At 42.8% G+C, this 23,085-nt stretch overlaps 1 protein-coding gene across 1 annotated transcript in view; it reads right to left on the bottom strand.

The window, feature by feature from the left end:
- actn3b (actinin alpha 3b) overlaps positions 1-21,923 on the bottom strand; it is a 46,131-nt gene extending 24,208 nt beyond the window's left edge. The window contains exon 1 of the mRNA XM_080452063.1: positions 21,529-21,923. Within this exon, the coding sequence (XP_080308189.1) occupies positions 21,529-21,669 (141 nt within the window). The 5' untranslated portion in view covers positions 21,670-21,923. The remainder of the gene's footprint in view (positions 1-21,528) is intronic.
- Positions 21,924-23,085: the final 1,162 nt, after the last annotated feature.

Genomic DNA, 23,085 nt, shown 5'->3' with positions numbered 1-23,085 from the left:
TGGGTGGGTGTGTGTGTGTGTGTGTGTGTGTGTGTGTGTGTGTGTGTGTGTGTGTGTGTGTGTGTGTGTGTGTGTGTGTGTGTGTGTGTGTGTGTGTGTGTGTGTGTGTGTGTGTGTGTGTGTGTGTGGGGGGGCACATTCTCGCACACGCAAGCATGCCCGTTTGTCACCTGGGTTTAACTGTGTCTGACTGCGGATCTGTGTGGGCGTATAGACTGGCACAGGCAGGGGGTAGAGAGAGAGGGGTAGAGAGAGAGAGAGAGAGAGAGAGAGAGAGAGAGAGAGAGAGAGAGAGAGAGAGAGAGACTGCACTTGAGTGGGAGGGAGCAAGAACCCACGCCATGGATCGACAGAGAGAGAGAGGAGAGAGAAAATGAAAATGAGTGCAGCAAGAGTGCAAAAAGCAAAAGCATGTCGTTGTTTGAATGAGATAGATAGATAGATAGATAGATAGATAGATAGATAGATAGATAGATAGATAGATAGATAGATAGATAGATAGATAGATAGATAGATAGATAGATAGATAGATAGATAGATAGATAGATAGATAGATAGATAGATAGATAGGTAGATAGATAGATGTGGGGCTGTGGTGTCATTTGATGTAAGGGTCTGGAGAAGAGGAGAGGTGGCCTACTGGCCTTCCTCAACCAACCAGGGTCTCAGCTGGTGCCGTCTCCATTGCCACGCATGACCAAATTTAGACCGGCTCCTAATCCAGTACACACACAGGCCACCAAGCCAACCAGAGGAGGGAAAGGGGGGGCGAGGTGAGGGAAGAGGAGTGAGGCGGAAAGAAAGAGGGAGGAAGGGAGGAGGGGGGGGGGGGGGGGGAAGAGGAGTGAGGAAGGTGGGAAAAGCATGGAGGGTGGAGGAGGAGGAGGAGGAGGAGGAGGGAGAGGGAGGCTAAATCGGGCAGCGGAGAGACAGCTGAGACGCCGGGATTCCTAAGGCTAACTGTAAGCGTCCAAGACGGAGAGACATAGAGACAGACAGAGAGAGAGAGAGAGAGAGAGAGTAAAAGGAGAGGAAAGAATGAACTGAAAGTTATGTGAAAACATTGAATGAAAACCACGACAGTGTGACAGTGTGACAGTGTGCATTTGACTTAAACAGTCCTCCACTTCAAAGAGGTGCTATTATCAGTGATTTGGCAAAGTGCAGTCGGTGCAAAGTGCCCATAATATAGGATAGGGTTGTGCACCGCTACAGTAACTATAAAAGTACTTGCATTTAAAGGTAGGGTAAGTGATATTTTTTGGTTAAAACAAAAAGTATTTTGTTAAAAGGTTAAAATACTATATTCTGATAGTAGTCATTGCTATAGAGTGTTTGTTCAGTAACAGGAGTCTCCCCGTCTCTCCAGCTCTTTAATAAACAGAAAATACATTTTTCGGTAGGTGTCAAAATCTCAGCCAATCAGGAGAAAGTACCAATTTTTAAGCTTCATTTGTATAGTGTTCCAGTTCCAATTTTGTCTGCTCATTTCTTAGTGTCATCACTTCCAATTTCACTTGTTTAATCTGTATCCTGATCGAGTTCTCTGTCCTGGTTGGATAAAATTGGAAATGAAACAAAACTGCATTTTCTGTTGTATAAAGAGCTGGAGAGACATGGAGACTCCTTTTACTGAACAAACACTCTATAGCAATGAGTACTATCAGAATATAGAGCTATTTAGCACTTATTTTAACCAAAGCAAATCACTTACCCTACCTTTAACTTTACCTTAATTTACATGACACTGGATATACCTCATATTTTATATATTATATAAAAAAAAATGATTATAGCCACTTATTTTCAACAACTCGCTAGTAGGCTAGCATTAGCTGTTATTTTCATACATTATCTACAGTAGGCTATAATAATGACCCATTGATTGCATCTTAAGGGTGATCTATACTTAGGCGCGCACCAGTGTCGCGCACCAAATATAGCAGAACTACAAGCTCACAAGGCGTCACACCGTCACAGCATGAAGCGCTGTGAGCTTGTAGATCAGCTATTCTTGGTGCGTGACCTGCTGTGCAACCACGTATGAATCATTGTGGGCGTTTTTTCTCACGTAGGAGTTAATGTATCCTGTAACGCCATGGAATTCACCACAATGAAGTCACTCCTCTTCCCAGGTTTCCCCCCCCTGTCTCCCACCCCCTCTCTCTCTCTCTCTCTCTCTCTCTCTCTCTCTTTCTCTCTGTGTCTCTCTCCCCCTCTCCACCCCCCCCCCCCCCACCCCCCCACACACCTGTTGGTCTAGCCCATGGATGTGGCTGCATGGGTCCTTCTTGTGAAATGAGGTCACCGTATCTCAGCTGAATGCCTCCCCCATGGGGGAATCAAGGCTGCCGGCCCCCTCAGTATACAGCTGACATGCACACGCACACACACACGCACACACACACACACACACGCACGCACGCACGCACGCACGCACGCACGCACGCACACACGCACGCACGCACACGCACACGCACACGCACACGCACACGCACACACACACACACACACACAGATTTCGCACTTATATTGAGAATGAGTCTCTTAATAGGTGTAAAAACCTACATTTGATGTGGTTAAGTGACGCAGAGAGACTTGTAAAGAAAACATATAGCCTATGTGATATATTTATTTTAGTTTTTGGGTATTAACCAAATATGTTCAATTGTGCGGTTTTCTGTTTCCAAGAAGTGAATTTGATATTGTTTATTGATGTTTTTGGCGTCTTATAAAAGGGGTGGGTCTTTCATTAATTCGTTCATTCTCACACGTACGCACGCACACACACACACACACACACACACACACGCACGCACGCACGCACGCACGCACGCACGCACGCACACACACACACACACACACACACACACACACACACACACACACACACACACACACACACACACACACACACACACACACACACACACACACACACACATACCCTAGCAGGCCCTGTAACCTTTCAGTGCCAATGAAATAAAAAAATTATTGCGAACTTTGCCAACTTTTTTCTCTTTTTTTTTCAAAGAAAAAAAAAAGTGCTTAGGAAGCGAGATACAGCCTTTTTCAGTTATAGGTTAAACAAAGAGTGGATGGAGCTGCAAATCTTCATATAATGATATCTTGGGTTCTGAACATTTCTTTAAAAAAAACCCGGAAAAAAACACGTTTTTTTATTTATTTTTATTTATTTTTAAACTCGGGATTTCTCGTTCTGGCACTGAGGGTATAACCCTAAAACTTGGGATAACTCGGGGCCTGGCACTGAGAGAGTTTAAAAAAGTTAAAAAAGCAGCCAGATTGGCTGTCAGTCAAAGGAGCTGATGCAACTGCAGCTCAGCCCTGCAGTACTCTCGCCTGCCTCAGTGGGGCAGTATGAAGCTGACTGCAATGCAACTACTCACTGCACTGACATGTTGTGCAGTACCACTGTGACTGTATCTCACACAGCAGTCCAGTTACAGTACACACTGGGGGTGCAACACTAACAGTTAATCGAACTCATCGGCTTAAACAAAACAATTGCTCCAAAATACTGAAAATAGCTGATTTGTTTTGCATGACACCGTTGTACGACAAAGTAAAATAGGGTTTAAATGGTTAATCCGACTAAGTCCCCCTTTTTTACATTGAGATATAAAATAATAATAATAAACTAAATATGATTAGATTATTTGATCAATCAAAAGCGTTATCGATAGAATAATCACTAAGAAGATTATTGATAGCTGTATCCCTACAACACTAACAGGCTCAAATGTTTCACTGTAATTAGAACGTTGCCACTGCCATTTGTAACTAAATTGAGGTCACCGACAGGCTAACTTCCTGGCTGTTCCCCTCCCCGCTGTATGAGAAGAGTCTCCCCCACACACACAGGAGTCAGGACCCCTCTGGTATGATGACGCTCTATTCATCTATCTATGACATGCACTCACTGGCAGGCCCTCCCTGCAGTGTCCTACATGTGTTGCTACAGGTATGTGTCAGTGTATAGGCCTGCTCTAATTCATCACACGCAGTAATGTGGACACGTCAACAGCAGCTGCCCTGACAATTAGCCCAGCGTGAGTGTTACTTCAGCAGCACTGACAAAGTGCTGTGTCCACGTCCACACTGCTGTCCTCCGGACTCGCCTCATCTCTCTATCTGTCTGTGGGGTTGTGGCCGGAATGGGAATGCAGCCGAAAGGAAGGACACACACTCACAGATGGCATAAATCAGTGGCTCTCAACCTTTTCAGGATACGAGCCCCCAAAATAATCATATTTGAACTGGGGACCCCCCCAAACCCTGACAAGCACTTGGAATGTAGGAGTTGAGGCATTACATTTAGTTTGACTCGGTTCCACTGATAAATATTGTGACAATAGCAGATCTACAAGCTTTTATGCAGTACTGATGGTCTTTATTTAAAAATTTATTTTGGTATTAAATTGTCGCTTCACTGTCATCTGGGGACCACCCCCAAAGTCATGTGGGGACCCCCCTGGGTGTCCCGACCCTCAGGTTGAGAACCACTGGCAAAATGACTATAGCCAGGGTCCGGAATGGAGGGGGGAATCCATGTCTCTGCTTTGATACCCCCCCTCCTTTTGGTCATTCTTTTTTTTTTTTTTTCACCAGTGCATGCAGATATATTTTATCAGACTGAATTAAAGACATGACTGTCTGATATGTTTGATATTTATGTTTTTTGTTTGTTTGATAATATCAAAATTTAACAATTGAATAATATATTCACCACATGAACCCTGGCTGGCATCCCTATTTTGGGAAAATTAAGAAAAAGATTCAAAAGATGTTGATATCACAAAGTGAGCTTGTAGACCTGCTACTTCCGCTCTTTGTTGTATAAGTATATAGAGCGTAAGTTATTGATAAAATGTCCCCCGTCCTGTTTTTTGTTTTTGTTTTACAAATTGAACCCTGCATGTACAGTATATACCCTATGAGCCAATTTGTTGTATGATAAAGTATCTGTTTGTCTTCATTCATGCACATCCACAATATCAATCTACACCCACTTTACACACAATGTAAAAGGATAAGCTAACAGTAATATGACTAGGGAGGGACTAGGCTAAATCAGTCTCAAGTTACATGAACAAGTACTTCTCTAGAAAATAGAATGAGACTAGTGGTGACTTTTACACAAAAACTAAAGACTATCAGTGGTCATGCTGAAACACGCGCACGCGGCCCCGCGCACGCGGCCACGCGCACGTGCACACGCACACGCACACACACACACACACACGCACGCACGCACGCACGCACGCACGCACACGCACACACACACACACACACACACACACACACACACACACACACACACACACACACACACACACACACACACACACACACACACAGACAGGAAGGCAGAGAGTAACAAGAAAAAATAATCTTGTGTCTTGTGTCTTGTAAATCTAAAAAGTGTTTAACACAGGCATCTTCTCTCAAGGAAACTGTTAACACAACAACAGACCGTGTCTGTCAGCCTTATTGTGCATTTACAAGGCCAGCCATAGTGTGCTGATAAATGTACGGCCAAGGTACGAACTACGAACATATCTGTTGCTACTGTAGTCTATTGTGATGTACAGCATACTAGACAATATAATGTATTTACACCATAACAAGGGACACTTACATGTCCACATAATAGTGAAGGTAAATATATCCCTTAATTTAATATTACAAGTATTTGTGTGTGCGTGTGTCTGTATCTTACCACTAAAAATACTCAGCACTTGTCAGGGCTGATCCAATGCCACACACACATGCGCGCACACGCACGCACGTGCACACACACACACACACACACACACACACACACACACACACACACACACACACACACACACACACACACTCACACTCACACTCACACACTCACACTCACACTCACACTCACACTCACACTCACACACACACACACACACACACACACACACACACACACACACACACACACACACACCTGTCCACGGTTGCTACCTTTGTCACGCGGCTGTCCACAATCATGTCCTGCTCACATAAATAATACACAGTACACACATGCACCTACAGACAGCGATACATCATGCTTATAAACAACATGCATTGCTCCCACTCTAAAGGCCACCGAGTTCACACACTGTGCACAAAAACACACGCAATCTTACAGGTCTATTCTGCCCTTTACAAACTAAGCCAAAGTGCTACGTTTTTGGACACACCAACTTATTTGTGTATCCCAAAGGCCAAATTAGCCTTCTTGATTTTGGGGGATGAACAATTACCTCAAGAACAGATGTACATTTATTGTAATATCATATCACTTATATGCCGATATCTCATTTGGCTGACCAGTTGAATCACTTTTAAACCCATTCTTCAGTGATTTTTCCCCCCTTAGTTACTGCACTTGCCACATTAGCTTTGATCTCTCACCCGTACACACAGTCAGTCACACACATGACACAACCTTCAGTTCACTTCACACAAAACCATTTTACAACCCTCAACACCGAAACACAAGCCTTACAGACGTAAGAATAGCTCCATTATTCTGAGCATGCACCCCGGGTGCACCTGTTTGATAATAGTATTTATTGGAGGGGAGATGGAATGCACAACCTTTCACCCACACAGTGAAGGAACAATGGCTCCCGTTTGCCAGTACGGCCGCCAGATACCAAAGCTCCGCCGACATAACTGACGGGGTTCACACTCACCTCGCCGCGACGCGCACCTCTCACCTGACTCACTTAGAGGAGGGAATTCACAGCTATATTACTATGACCTCACGGTTTGAATGGTCATTACAAATATCGGCAATCAATGCCAAGGTCTCTGTTCTACTACTGTCTACTGGTAGTGGTTGCTTTTAACATTGCAAAAGCAACATTTGGGGAATTTCTTTAAAGTAGAAGTGAAGTTAATTAAAAAATGCTGGGAACAACGATTCCCAGTCAAGTATATGGGGTTTAGGCATAGAGTTATAATATATCTAGAGAGCTGCCCCGCCCCCAGCTATTCATTTAAATGAAAGTTGCTCACTGGCGTTTGAAGCACCCGGAAGAACGCTCTACTTCCGCATTAGGTTTTCAAACGGTAGAAGCATGCGCAGTGGCGTTTCAAATGCGGGATGGCGTTTGCAATCCCAGATTTAACCACCAGGCGATGGTAGCTTCACTGTTGTACCGTGGGGCTCTGGGGGCCTTGGGTTTAAGTGCTTAAATTGTAGTTCACATGTACTGTAAGAAACCTGACCAGCTGTGTCAATCTATCAGCAGACAATGAAACAGACGTGCTGTACTTCTGTTTGTTGTTTGTCCATCTGTCCCAACTGTTACACTGAAGCTCCTCCTCTTTGGCTCTTTACTCTTGACCACGTGGCTCCTCCTCCTATCCCTGACACCTTGTGTTTAGGGTTAGGATCCGGATCCGGAGGAACACCGGATCCATTGAAAAAATGGAATCGGTTCCATCACATTTGGAACCGTTTTCCGGAACCGTTTTCCTCACACTCTCAGAGGCTGGTGTGTGGACTTCACGTCTGCTATACAATTACAGTGCCAGTGGTTCTCAAACGTAAACATTTCAACAACCATTATAACTCTGAGAGTGTACAAATGGAACCAAATGGACCTGTAAGGGTCCATTTGGTTCCATTTGTACACTCTCAGAGTTACAGACCTGTAAGGGTCCATTTGAAACCCCCTATAGGAATCGTTAAAGGGAACCGTTAAGGAATCGAACCGTTAAGAGGGAATCATTAAGGAACAGTGGTGGAAAAAGTACTCAAATGTTTTACTTAAGTAAAAGTTTCAATACTGCAATGTAGAAGTACTCTGTTACAAGTAAATGTCCGGAATAAAACAATTACTTGAGTAAAAGTACAAAAGTATTGGTATCAAAATGTACTTAAAGTACCAAAAGTAAAAGTACTAAAATATTTGAAAATAGCAGATCTACAAGCTCACAACGCGTCGCGATGCGACGCGTTGTGAGCTTGTAGATCGGCTATTTTCAAATAGCCTATGTATAAAATGGGGCTAAAGTGGTTAATGTATGTTTTATAATGTAACAATTTATATCTGCAAAGTAACTAGTAACTAAAGTTTTCCAATAATTGTAGTGGAGTAAAAGTACAATATTTGCCTCTGAGATGTAGTGGAGTAGAAGTAAAATTATTGGAAATTGGAAATACTCAAGTAAAGTACAAATACCTCAAAATTGTACTTAAATACAGTACTTGAGTAAATGTACTTAGTTACTTTACACCACTGAGGAACAGGTATCGTTAAAATCCCAAAGGATCCCGACCCTACTTGTGTTCATCTCTAAAACGTATAGAATAAGTCGTTTTCCAAACAATAAATGGCTGTGTGATTGGAATAGTGTGTGTGGATTTCCTACAACTAGCTTTAGGCTACAACAGCAGCCCATCAATCAAGATGTCGCACAATCAACTGTTCTGCACAAAACCTAAGAGAGTTAGTTTCTTCTTAGTTTCTTATGTTACTTAATATTTCATTGAATATAAGCAAGACATCTTAAGTGAAAAGGGCAGTTTAATTCAAGATGCTTGATACAAATGGCAACACATATTAAGATACTGATTAAAACAATATCGCTTAAATTCACCTTTTCAAACGTGCATGTATATATCTGTATGCATGAAGACACAATGTTATATTACAAAAAAAATTAAGTGGGTAAGCATCACTACTGTATGTTTGACTGTGGCGCACCATAGGCTATCAGCTGTTTGCAATCATCAAGGATTTAAAAAAAATAGCCAGTCGGATACAATTTTATTTACCTTTCTTTAAGGAAAAATATTTGGACACTCTCTGCTACAAATATGCATTTGATATATGTAGTGGTTGAGATTAAGTGAAAAGAGTTTGTTTAATATCCCAAACAGCAGGCTACACTGACTTTTTCAACTTCACACAGCTGCTGCTGCTACAATGTATTCCTCTGACAAAGCAAACTCAAGGAAATCACCCACTGGCAAGGAATTTTGTCAGAGCGGCAATTCACACCTGACATCATACCCTGGTCCCAGGAAACCTGTACTGTTTTAGATCCTCTTGTAAACAATACCCAACTTGAATTCCTTCACTGAGTTTCAACAGCTGATATGGTGGTAGGAGGTGTGCGTGTGTGTGTGTGTGTGTGTGTGTGTGTGTGTGTGTGTGTGTGTGTGTGTGTGTGTGTGTGTGTGTGTGTGTGTGTGTGTGTGTGTGTGTGTGTGTGTGTGTGTGTGTGTGTGTGTGGGAGGGGTACAACAGGTGTGGCTGAAGAGCCACTAACCCCCCCACCCTGGCTCCTTACCACCCCCCTCTCCCCTTCCCCATTACCCTCTTCTCCAGCTGGGTTTTAAATATCCCCCCCTCTTTTACACCGAGACCCCACGCCGCCGGACATGGGTGCCTAGGTACGCAGAGGGACGAATTGGGACGATGACATAAGAGCCGATCTGTGAGCCAATCCTTTTCCAGTTTCTTCCTTCTCCCCACCACCCCTTAATGCACCCACCTCCGACGCTGTACCCCACCCTACATCTCTGACGCCACACCCCACCCCACAGCTCCCCCGTCAACCTCTAAACAACCATTACACCAAAACACAGGGGTGGGGAACCGCCTGGGGGCACCACCACCCACCGTGCTACCAACTTCCTTCTCATGCCTCTCATCTCATTCTTCTCTAGGCTATACATTTCAGACATGACATCATGTCAGTCTCAAGGGGTATATCGGGGCAACGTCTTTGTAAAACATTGACAAGTGTATGACATACATTAGTTATGAGAAGGCGTCAGCCCAGAGTACACATACATTAAGTAATGCATCTCTTAGTGTGTGTTCTTTAAGACACACACTAAGAGACACTAAAGAGAAGATATACTCTCCCAAAATAACAAATATTACTAGGACCACTGCAGAAAATTGCAGACGTACGTTTCAAACATACATACACATGCATACATACAGTACATACATACATACACACTTAAGTTTAAGCTAAGTAGGGACTAAGCCCCGATCAAATCACCCAAAACATGTCAGAGTATGGGACGCCATTGGCGAACCCTCATTGGCTGGCTTTTAGCCAATAGGGAGAAACGGGAGAAATTGAAAAGGTGATAACGTGAGTAAGTGACGACTAGTTACAGGATCTGTTTATTGACAGCTTGTTGCCAAGCTGTAAAAACATTTGTCAGGTGAGAACCAATCCAAACATCTTCAGCTGTGCATCATTCAACTGGCAGTCCCCAACATCAGTTAGTTAGTTAAATGAACGAGGGATGGGGATTATTGCTATATATGCGATTGGCTAGTCTGTTGTTATGCCAACTGCCTGAACAATGCAGTTGCTTCATCACTCAGTGAATGTCAGTCAAAGGCTCTCTGTTGGGCTGGCCTTGGTGGTCCAGCTAAAAATCATTACATATTTCTGTACTGAAATAAAATATATTACGGAAATAAAATATAATAGTGCAATAAAAAGCAAACTGACTGAAATAGAAGTGTAGAGGAATGCGCATTGATTGAATACTTTATTAGTCAGCAATGTAAACAGCACGAGGTACAGTCAGACATTTGGGCTAAAATGATAACATTGCATAGCATTGCATCAGAAAAAAGTCAGAATGTCCACACGGAGGCTTATGGTGCAAAAACTAGACAAACACTAATATGAAAAGTGCTGAAGCAACCAAAAAAGTGCAACAAGAAGAAATAGCCACTTTGTTGGTAGCGTGGGTGTGTTTTCATGACATTACCACTATATTAGATAGGATGCTGGAGGGGATATGATTTGAAGGATGGCAGAGAGAGGTGCTGACTCATCAGGAGGCAATTCAGGGCAATTTAGAGCAGGAGGTAATACAAATAGGTGCCCCCACTAGTCTAAATGAAGCTGCAGTAACTGATTAATTTATTCATTAATGGTGAGAAAAGGCCATTTAAATAGTTACTAAAGAAAGAACATTTTAAGTCATCTACTATTTCAGCTAGTCCAAGACCACTTGTTTTACACCCTGTTGACTGGGGGTCCCCCAGGGGTCTATACTTGGTAACCTTCTTTTTTTCTCTCACAAATCTATTAGCCGAAAATAGCCAATATGGTGCGTTGCGAGCTTTAATGTAGATGCTATTTTTGCTGAATGTTCCCACATTTTTGCTGAATGTTTGCATGTTATGAGCCCAGATTAGGGATGCTACGGTTCACGTGGTAATGAGTATAATGATAAAGGCTCTATAATACTGCACTTTTCAAGCTACATTTGTGCTGAATGAAAACAGAAAATGAAAGGTCTCCTAACCCTAATTTCAACCAGCATGTGTTGAAGCGCTCCCTGGTGCAGAGGGATCACAGTGGACAAGAGGAGACTGAGAGATATTAGCCCACAAAGTCTGCTGACATGGGCCTATTGTCAGCCTTCTCATGTGTAGGGCCCGAGTCCAAATATGAATATTCATGTCTATATTTAGAGGATCAAAGGCTAGGACAACTTTGCCAGCATTGTGTGTGTGTGTGTGCGTGCGTGTGCGCGTATGCCATGCTGTGGGTAAAAGGGATTCTAGTGAGCTAGACATGACGCAACAGCTCTATCCCCCGTCGCCACAACCACACACACACACACACACACACACACACACACACACACACACACACACACACACACACACACACACACACACACACACACACACACACACACACACACACACACACACACACACACACACACACACACACGCACACACACACACGCACACTAGCCTACTAAGATTTGAGTAAGACTTATACACACAAGACTTACACAGCCAAAGCTTATACACAATGACTACACTTATTAACAAATCAGTTATAAAACCCTAATAAAATAGAGTCAATGTCACACGTTACATTCGCAGTAGCAGTGCACCGGATGGAACAATAATGTGTGATTAATCTGTCCCCCTATAACATAGAAATAGAATCGATAAAAACAACCCACACAAAAACAAAGCATGAATCCACATAATACAAGCAAGGAATATGTATACTAATAAAAGTGCTATCATAAACAATAGAAAACTGATTATGTCAATCACCAGGCCATCTTTTCTTGTGCATTATCATCGTCATGGTTACATTCCCAATTCCAAACACCACTTAGTTCTCATTACAGTATATTCCTTCCCCTCACTGCATGGTGCAGTTTGCTGAAGTCAAAGCAAAGCCAAAACTGTCGGCAAGAGGCCTGCGTTCTTCCAGAAGTGTGTCCTTGTGTGTGTGTGTGTGTGTATGTGCACACATGAATGAGTGAGTGTTGGTGTGTGTGATTTGCAGCTCTGGCACAATCATCAGATGTCTGGCTTTATAGATGTGAGAGAAGAGTAAACAGGGATGCTGGAGGACTGGAGTGTTTGGCTGCACAAACAGTGTTCATGTAGGTGACGGATAAGCTCTTTTTTTTTTGCTATTTGTTAATCCGAGGCAAGCATCTAAACGCTAAGCCTGCGGTCGCACACACCCCGACTTTACACATTCAGCTTCCCGAGCTCTCACGGTTTGCTGTGACATTATTTCCCTGCCCTCTCCGTTGTCAACTTTTTAGCCATTAAAACAAAAGGATTGATGTGAAATCGTTTTGATTGATAGCGGAGAACAAAAGGTGAGCGAGCAGGTTCAGGGTTTGGCAGAGGCGGTATAGCAGCAGTGGTATGCTCCGTCCTTCATCGTTTACTGTGCCCTGGGCGCCCTGAGTGACAATGAGGCAGACAAATTGGCTCAACAAGGTGCCAGAGATTTATGACCGTGCGCCTGGCCTAGGGGTGGGGAGGAGGGGGGGTAGGGGAGGAGGAGGTGAGCGGGGTTCTAATTTCAGTGGTGCAGTTTGCTCTCTGAAATAAGCTGCAAAACTGTCCAGGCATTTCTTGAATCAGCTAATTCCACTTCGACAGGAGACTTGATCATGACGGCTGACGTTGACAAGTGACCTACCAGAAGGTCGTCAATGCTAAAGAACAAATCATTAAATAATAAAGGAGTATTAGCCACACACTCGTAGCTGCTGATGCCAGTTTATTGAGGTTAAAACTATGTGATATCAAAACATTCATGTGCATGGGGGGGCGGGGGAGGGGGGGGGGAATAATCAACTAAAAAAGTCTTGGTCAACTAAGACCAAACTGACAGATTCATGGATTAATTGACTAGGAGGGGACAGCCCTAATGGTAACCTGTGACAAGCCTAGATTTTCCCCACGATTCATATTACATAAAGAGCTAGGTCATGGTCGACCTTGAGACCAGTTATTCAGCCAAATCGACAAATCTCATCCGATTTGAACTACAATCTACTGCTCTATGTATGACTGTTGCTGTGTAAAAGAAGACCTCAATTAACAGCAAATAAGAATTTCCGAAACTCAACTGTTAATAACATTGGCCCACTATTATCAAAAGGAACAAAACGCAATAAAGCTGACCGTTTATTTAAAATTTGGTCCAAATATATATGTATATATCTATATTTGATGTTAATATGATGTTAATTAATGTAGCTTCTTACAGTTATACAATATAAGTAGGTTATAACACTATTTTCAATTTAATATTATCTATAAGCTGTAAAGCATTCTTATTTAAAACTGTTCCTGGTACAGTTAAGATTTGATGAACTGAATGAGATCATATCAGGTGATATGCTCAAAACAGAAACATTAAGTGAAGAATGAACATTCAGTTACATCATCATTCAGTTACATGATCTTACATCAGTTTCAAAACTGTCCAGAAAGATGTTATGGCAACTTGTTAGCATGACATCATGCTAATGTGTTGTCTTGTCAATGCACTTCCTGGATTAACACATCGAGTTTGATTCCTAATAAAAATATCATTCTATTCAGTATTTCTGTCACAGGCCTGTCCATGTCAACAACTTACCTATTATATGCAAATAACCTTAATTCCTAGTTAGCTGAGGATAGCTCTTAACAAAGACTAGCTCCGTAATAGGTAGATTATTTGGCCAAGTACATTTGCAGAGACCGGAATTTGTCCGGTCCCAGTGGCATTTACTGAATCACCCCTGGGGGGAGCAGTTAGGGGATAGTGCCTTGCTCAAGCCCACTATGACATGATGCCAGAATCAAACCAGGATCCTTTCCCATTCCAGGGGATTGTCCCTATGTGTCGGTGACATTATTAAATACAGCTTAATACCCCACAACTTGTAACCTTGTTAGATCAAATAACACGGCACAAGTGACTATGACATGAGGTAACACATTACTGTCATATGTTTGTGTCCAGTGTTTGTTCTGTTGTTACTGAGGCCATAAACTCGACAGCTTGCACCTGTATCTGCTTCCTTATATAACACCCAGGTCACCATTTGGACCACCAATGGGGGGGAAATGGAACACAACTGTGACCAATATAGCACTATGAATGGGTTTACAGTACACTGATTATACAGAATGCTTTAACACTCATATATGTAGTTTTGGTTTGGTTGATTTATTCAGTCAAACATCAAATTATGGCAGCATTAACATTGTGTAAAAACTCATCCTCATTGCCATTTGCCACTAATGAAGATTCCAAATGTGTAACAGGATCCTCTTTGGCTCATGTGAACGAATGTGCCACTGGAATAGAATCTACAGTAATTCTAGCATGGTACAGTACATCAAAATGGTGTTCAAAAACAATTTACTACACGTCATATAAACACTTAATATTTCAAAAGTGGTGAGGAGCCATTTTTGCTCTCCCACACACACACAGTGATAGAGGACGGCTCCGATCAGATCCAAGATGGCCGCCCATCAGTCAGCGGTTCTACTTTCACTCTCTGCATTCTGACAATGTGGGTGTATAGTGTGTCCTGCCTTCAGCATTGCGACGAGACTTTGAAATATAACTACTGGTATGTCTTCACACTCCTGAGAAGTCAAACACGCGTATCCTCTTAAAACACAAAGCTGTACGCCAATTTTTCACTCGGAAATGTACCTTGTGAGCAGCATATAAGTGATTGTATCGGAAGCACACACACGCACGCACGCCACACACACACACACACACACACACACACACACACACACACACACACACACACACACACACACACACACACACACACACACACACACACACACACACACACACACACACTCCTCAGCCCTTCGTGTGGCCTCCTGTGGCTGCCCTAAAGCAGTTTATAGAAGTCTCCCTACATGGACACAGCTTCTGGAATAGCAACTGCTATTTGATCTGACTACAGCAGGCAGTCTCACCTCTCTTCTTACTTTTACCCCCCATACACTCTAGACATAACTCACCAGTACAGTGTATTCATTAATCCTTTCTTAATCTTATTAGTTATTATTATCACAGTCATCTCCTTTTATGTATACTTGTATTGTATATTTAATTCAAGTGGCATCTACTGTTTCCCTTCCTTAACTTTGTACATATTCAGTCAAAGGACCAATTAAAAACGAACCAGTGTCATTTCATTATTTGGCAATTGTTCGATTTTGTTGCTTGGCTGTCTTCCTATGTGTGAGATTTATGTTTTTTGTTTATAAAACGAATTCAATTATTGAAAAAAGAAGAAAGACTAAACAGTGTGTGACATGATTTTAAAAAGTAATACATTATTGTGGAGAATCTGCAAAACATTTACTCAGTCAGATCAGACAACCACTACTCAAAAAGACTTTATAGAAATAAAAAGGAAATATGCTAGCTTCTTTGCATGAAATATTTTGCAGGGTTCATGGCTCACATCGGTAGAGGGGCTAAGGTTCCTGCACTGGTGGTGGTGGTGGGATCACATGACCCTGACAGAGTGAATCATGGGTGTGAATCTAAGATGTCCGCTCCAGTGCGTCCAGGAATTAGGTGAGTGGGTAAGGTGAGTACACCTCTATGGAGCTGGACTAGCAAGGCAAAATGTCTCCTTAACTACTTACACTATATACTTCATTGACTGGTGTCCCCCCCAGGTGTCTATCCTTGCCCACTCCTTTTTCCCTCTACACCAAATCTCTTTGCTGAAACTAGCCTTATCTACAGTACAAGCTCACAATGTGTTGCAACATTATGCATTGTGAGCTTGTAGATCGATCTGCTATTTTCACTGAATATTATATTATATGATTATGCTTCTGGACATGCCCAGATTAAGGAGATTAAGGAGTAATATCTTAATATTTGTACTAATTTCCAAGATTAGGGTCTGGATGACGGGAGGTTGATCTCAATCCAACACTCACAGACGAAACCATTTAGAGCTCACTTCATAGGCTAATTATTCATCTTTTTCATTGTCTGCAACTACTTAATTCAAATTGCAAAAGACATCAAATAGAACAAAATGGGGCTATCCCAATGAACGTAAAATATTTTTACGTAAGAAATCTCTTCTAAGGAGAAGGCATAGCACAGGAAGCCCCTTGGTTGACATGTTATTATAATGGCTAGTTTATACTTTGTTGTACAACGGTACAGCGTATAAATTGGGCTCAATGTCGCCATACAGTCCTTTCTCAGTACCTGTATGGAAAGCACCCTAAACAGTGATGGCACTTGATTCCAAGTCAGAATCACAGACAGTATCTCAGGCAAGTATGGGACTAGTTTGTTGTTGATTGAGTTCAGGAGGGCGTAAGAGGAGAAAAAACACTTCCGTCTAATAGCAAACTGCTTTTTCAGTGTAACCAATCCTCAGCACAATCAATGTATTTTTAATAAGAAACTGAGAGCTATTTACTGTACTGAGATAAATGGTGCTGGCAGAATCGATGTGCACGGGCGTATTTATACAATATTCTATTATGCTTCTTCTTTTTTTTTAGTTACCAAATAATCTTCTTGGATCTATTTGAAGGAGTACTTCACCCAAACAATTACTTATTTTCTATCAATTACACACCCAATGAAGCCTTGAATTCATGGAGATTATTTAGCTTTTGTTGCATTCCTAAACCAATAATTTGATGACCGGCAGAGACTCAATTGAGTCTCCATGGAGTCTCCTACCGGAGATTGGCTTAGGAATGCAACAAAAACTAAAAAGTCTCCATGAATTCAAGGCTTCATGGGGTGTGTAATTGATTGAAAATAAGTAATTTTTTGGGTGAACTACTCCTTTAAAGATAAATATAATCTCAGTCTATCTGAATTGCAACGCTCAATTTCTCAGAGGTGTAAAAACAGTAAAGGGATTGCTGTGTCACAGAGGCTGTCAAATGGGAAGTGACATCAGTGACCTCATGTGGCTTCAGGTCTACTGGCAGAGCTGTAAAACACCAAATCAGATTAGACTACAAGAGATTACATGACACACTATCTCAGGATATCAACTTGCCTACATAGAGATTCTGTAGTAGATACATAATTTATATTGCATTGCTGTATACTGCATACACTTCACTCCATGATACATATATATTTTTGCCCCCTCCTTTTTAAGCACCATGGAATATAATATAATATAATAGAATAGAATAGAATAGAATAGATGAGAAAGTATGTGATTCTTAAGGATAACTCAAGCCTCGCAACATCTTATGATGAATGCACTAGTATTATTGGTCTTAGATTTGATGCTTGATTATCATAATTATGCATTTATTTTTGTAGACCTTATAGTCCAGTGGGGGGAATTCGGTTTCAGATTCAGCCAGCTGATGGCTGCTCAGATGGTTATGATGAGCGCTTGGGGGTTGTCTTGCTCAGGGACACTTCCGCCACATAAACTGGGGACTGGGAGGTGAACCGGTGACCTTCTGACTACTAGAGGTCTGAATAGCATCACAGCTAATAACAGCTAATAGGCTAAAACACAAAAATAAACGCCACTAACTAGGCCTCAGAATTGCTGCTTTGATGAACCCCATTTACACTGCTGACTCCTGACACGGTGAAGCATGGGACTGACCGCAAGTGACAACTTTTACACTTCCTGGGACAACAAAATGTCAGCTTAATTTGACCAGAAGGGATGCCAATTCCCCCGTGGCTGTACACATAGTGTACATTCACTATCCACTGTTGCTAATGGGCCCAGCTGAGCCAATGAGGCTGCTGCTTGTCCTAGGCAATGGATATTTATAGGTTAACGCTTGTATAGGCAGACTGCTAGCCGGTTAGCAGCTGAACACTCAGACTGACTGTGTGATATTTCAGTTTCCAGACTAGATAATGTGTTCATGAGATTTCGTTTTCTTTCAATCGGGGGCTACGCCACATAAACAACACAACTAGATATTGAAATATGCATGTATGGATACAGGCCCACACAAGTCCTCTTGTGATACACCTAAAGGAACAAACGCAATAACAACAACAACAACACTTTCTCATTTATAAGAAATACTCATTAACCATCTTCTTTGTTTTCTTTGAGACAAGTATTCTGGCTTTCACACCACAAGAGTTCATCTTCAAACAGGCTATTGATTCTACTGTACAAGAGATGAGTGGTCGTTTTTTCTGTAAAAAAAAAAGAAGGAAGAGAAATCTCTAAGCTTCTTGTGTAGCCTCAGGCAAAGCCGGCATCAATAGGCTTAGATCCTTAACATAAACATCCATTTTCCACCCACAGCTTTCCTGATATAGTATCTCTATTTTGCCTCCAAGTTGCCTGCTGTAGCCTTAAGAACTTTTATTCCTGATCTTTCTCTCACCTCGAGTGGGAGAGAGACATTTTGAGTTATGGGTATTTCTGAGTGGGCTACTGTCAAAGGCAGGAGTGATGTAAGACACCTTTTCTACCATAACTCTTTATGTATTTCATTCTTTTTGACATCCCTTGTGTGAGACGTTGTCTCGCACAAGGTTCCGTTGCCAGCTCCTATTAAAGCAGAATTTATCTCTCTCTCTCTGCCATGCGGGGAATTTGTAGCTAACATTTTGACAATTATGATAATTTTACACCAATGAATGTTGTAATGTACAAGTCAGACACGCATGCGCAAACTCACTCTCACACACACACACACACACGCGTGCGCGCGCACACACACACACACACACACACACGCACAACCAATGCGAGTACACACAGACTAGCATATGCACATACCAATGCAATCACACACATGCACACATATCTAGGCAAGCACAAACACACTGCCTATTTCGAAAGGCTGGTATCAGATTCGACATCACTTTGTGTTGACAAACATTTTATTACTGTGTGTCAAGTGGTGAGTCGATTTTTCCAGTCAAATCTCAAGGATGGGGGCAGAGAACAGGTGGCGGAGGCCGGGGTTTCCTTTCAGATTCATTACACCGCAAAATGATGCTCAATCTATATTTACGGCCTGATATCAGTGCCTTAAGCTTGGATTTTACATGCCGAGGAGAGCAGCAGGGCATACCGTGACCTACTCCCCCGGGAGGTTGAGAGGTGAAGTTAAATGGAATGGATGGCGTGTTTTGTGCTGGGTTTTAACAAGCAGTGTTCTATCATGTTACAAGTAAGAACCACTTACAAAGAAGAAATGAGGGTAACAGCGAGCTAAAGGTGGCATCCAAGAAAAGATATACACGGGGTATGCCACCTCAACAAGTTGAGAGAGAGATAGAGAGAGAGAGAGAGAGAGAGAGAGGGTGAAAAGAGGAGAGAGTGTGGGCAAGAGGAAGTGCTCAACCTGATGGAGGAAGAAAGTGAGAGAGAGAGCTGGAGGAAGGAGAGGGGAGGGAGGGAAGGAGGGGAAGGGGTGCACGGCAAGTTGAAAAGTATTTTTAGGTGGATGTGTATTTGTGGGTTTGTGAAACCAACCCGGGGCGTATATCCACTAGCTTTGCCATCTCCCTCTCCCTCTCTCTCTCTCTCTCTCTCTCTCTGGGTGCTGCCATCTGTTGAGTTCTCTCAGGCTTGTCAAACTGAGAAGGAAGGATCCTCAGCGCTTCCAAGCTTCTAAAAGTGGGGGGCCATTTTGCATAATTCAATGGATCTGCACTCATCTGAAACAATTTGTTGAACTGGCGCTGGGCTGTTGTTACAGTACAAGTGGTTTTGAAACAAGAAAGGTTGTTGTGTAGTTGTAGTATTGTAAATCACACTACAAAGAGAGCTGGTAGTTATTTTCGGCTTCATCCAGCAGGCCTTCAATCACGGTGTGTGTGTAGGCTAATTGACTGTAAATGACGTGACAGATTTAGCATATGGCTATTTTCAGCTTGTGACCCAGAAGTTGTGGTTTAGAATGGATGGTAAAGAACAGCCATGTCCTCCTGACATTGCAGTCATCTAGCTGAAGAGATATAATGATTCATAGCCATCAAGTCAGTGGCGGAAAATGTCCCCCTACCAATAAAAGATAAATCACAATTATGACCGGCAATGCCATTGCAGTGACAACCTGTAGCAATGCAATGTAAGGCAGTGTGTGTGTGTGTGTGTATGTGCGTGTGCGTGTGTGTGTGTGTGTGTGTGTGTGTGTGTGTGTGTGTGTGTGTGTGTGTGTGTGTGTGTGTGTGTGTCATGTAAACATAGTCATAAAGCTGAATTGGCTATTGTGCTGTGGTGTGATTGTCCCAGTTTAGGTGGCACACTGACGTCATCTCGGCCCAATGACTTTTAGCACTGACAGCTCATTAAACGCACCTGTTTCACTCATCTCCACGACAAGGCCAGCTGGTCACCAAGACAACCATACTGTCACCCCAAACTGTCAAAGCAGGACTACTGAGTTCTCACTACAGAACGTCGAGGTTTGCGTGGCTTCTGTTTGCATGTCCAATAAAAGACCAAATTAGCATGCATGCAACGTTTTTTCATATAGCCACTTTCGTGACAAATGTGTCTTTTGTTACACAATTCAAACTCTACTTCAGGGACATTTAATTTGCTTTGCTTTATAGGTTTTTATAAATGCTTTGGGTGGAGTATTCAAGAGTAATTTCCCATTGTGCCAAATGGAGACGTAGCCGTGCGTAAAATTCGCACGTTCTTCCAAGTATAATTTTATTGCTTATCATTCAAATGGTGGACGAGGACTGGGGGGATATATTTAGACCGTCTTCACGGGGCAGTTGGGGGGTAACTGAAAGACAACACTGAGAAAGTTGCACGACTTAAAATATCTGGCTGCAGCTTCCAAAGGAACTTGAAGGGCCAGCTGCTAAAACATCTAATGGCCTCTTTCCCAACCAACCAAACCTCCCACTGTGCACTTAACACTTATCATTCACTGCTTTCATGTAAACAGTTCAACAAATCCCAGGGCCACATTAACATCCTATCAAATTCAATTCATACATTTACATTTATTTCACTCAAAAGAATAATTATTGTTGTGATTACAGTAACACCAGACAATGTGAGGGCGTACTTGACACAGGACACAGGACCCCAATGGAAACAAGCCATAGTGCTTTCTTGGGTTATCCTTTTAGCATCCTTTTGTATGAATCTGTACCTCTGTGCTTTTTCTTTTGTTGCAAACTGTTAATAAAGTATTCCATCAATCAGAGGGTACTGGTGTGATCTGAACGTACCTTCCTCTGCTGCTTCTCCCAGGCCGGGTCCAGCAGCAGGTCTCTGTCCCAGTCATCCTCCTGGATCATGTAAATCTGTCCCTCCACTATCTCGTAGGAGCTGCTGTTGTAGCTACTCATCATCTGTTCGACTGCCGTCATCTTGCACGCCTCTTGTCAAGGACTTCTTATGTCCTCTATGTTATATGGTAAGAAAAAATAAATGTATCAAAACATAAATCGACGGGCTAAGCTTTCTCGGGGGAACCTCCTCAGGACAGGGGGGGAGAGAGACAAGAGAGAGAGAGAGAGAGAGAATGAGAGAGAGACAAGAGAGACAGAGGGGCTCCACTGGTGCGAGGGTGCCTGTGCGGAGGTGGTGCTCCCACTGCCGCTGCAAGCTAGTCCTTTCCTGGTCAAACGGTGGCCCACGTGACCGCACCCCAATAAGTATGGGGACGGGGGAGCGCCCTGAGGTGTCGGGTTCTGACCCTAAACAGGTGTGGAGGGCGGGGCCGTCGGGGGAAGCGGCCGCGTGAGTGGCCAGAGGGCACGTCAGTCACACCCCTCCACTGCCCCCCACGACCCCCTCCTGCTGAAGGAACCACCATTTTTTTATGGTTTGTGCCAATGCACCTGTTGCTGTTAGTGACTCTCAATGGCACACAGTCAGACTGTCCCTGTCCCCCTGGCCTGTCAGACTCAGAAAGTCACCGGCTGGGTGGTTGTTTAAAGCAGTAGTTCTCAAACTTTTTAATGCCATGGACCCCCAAATTGATGTATATTTGGCCACGGACCCCCATCTGAAGATTTTTCTAATTCTTAAAAAAAATAGCAGATGTACAAGCTCACAGCACGGCATAACGTTTTTGAATATCCAACATATAAATGGATGAAGTGGTTAAAATGATTGTGATGCTACACTAACTACTTTTGCTGGGGACCCCCTGGAACCCCCCCCCAAGGATCCTATGGGGGTCCCCGGAACCCACTTTGAGAACCAATGGTTTAAAGAAATCAGGATCAAAGACACCACCGACCCTCCCACTCCCTGCTGTCTAATGTGACACTTTGGTTTGCTGAGCCTACAGTATCGCTACACAAAGGAGGTTCATTAGATCAGAATGCTTAGGGGGAACACCTTTGTTTGTCATGTTCAGCATGGGTCTTCAACAGGGGGTCCGGGACCCCCAGAGGGTCCTCAAAGTTTCTACAGGGGGCCGCCAAATGTGTGTGATAGGAACTTTACTTTTTTTATTTTTATTGAATGTCTGAAAATACACAAATCCAACATTATTAGCAGAGTATACTGTCTGTCAAACACATCTATGAAGCCATCGAAGCTGCAGCATGGACACAACCCAGTCACAAGAAAAGTCAGGGGAATACTTCCAAGCTATATAGTCTCATATCTCTCAATGGTCAACAGACATTACTGAGACAATCAGCTAAATATAGTGAGCTAGCTTCGAGAACTTCGTCATATTGCCCCTCCCCCACCCACAAAAAGCAACAACTCTCATGTAGGGCAGTAGTTCTCAAACATTTTCGTGCCAAGGACCCCCAAATTGATATATA

Source organism: Gymnoscopelus braueri, assembly GCF_963280865.1.
Source record: "Gymnoscopelus braueri genome assembly, chromosome: 15".
NCBI classification, from domain to species: Eukaryota; Metazoa; Chordata; class Actinopteri; order Myctophiformes; family Myctophidae; genus Gymnoscopelus; species Gymnoscopelus braueri.
The sequence above is the reverse complement of the archived record's forward strand: the minus strand, read 5'-3'. Positions and strand labels throughout refer to the sequence as shown.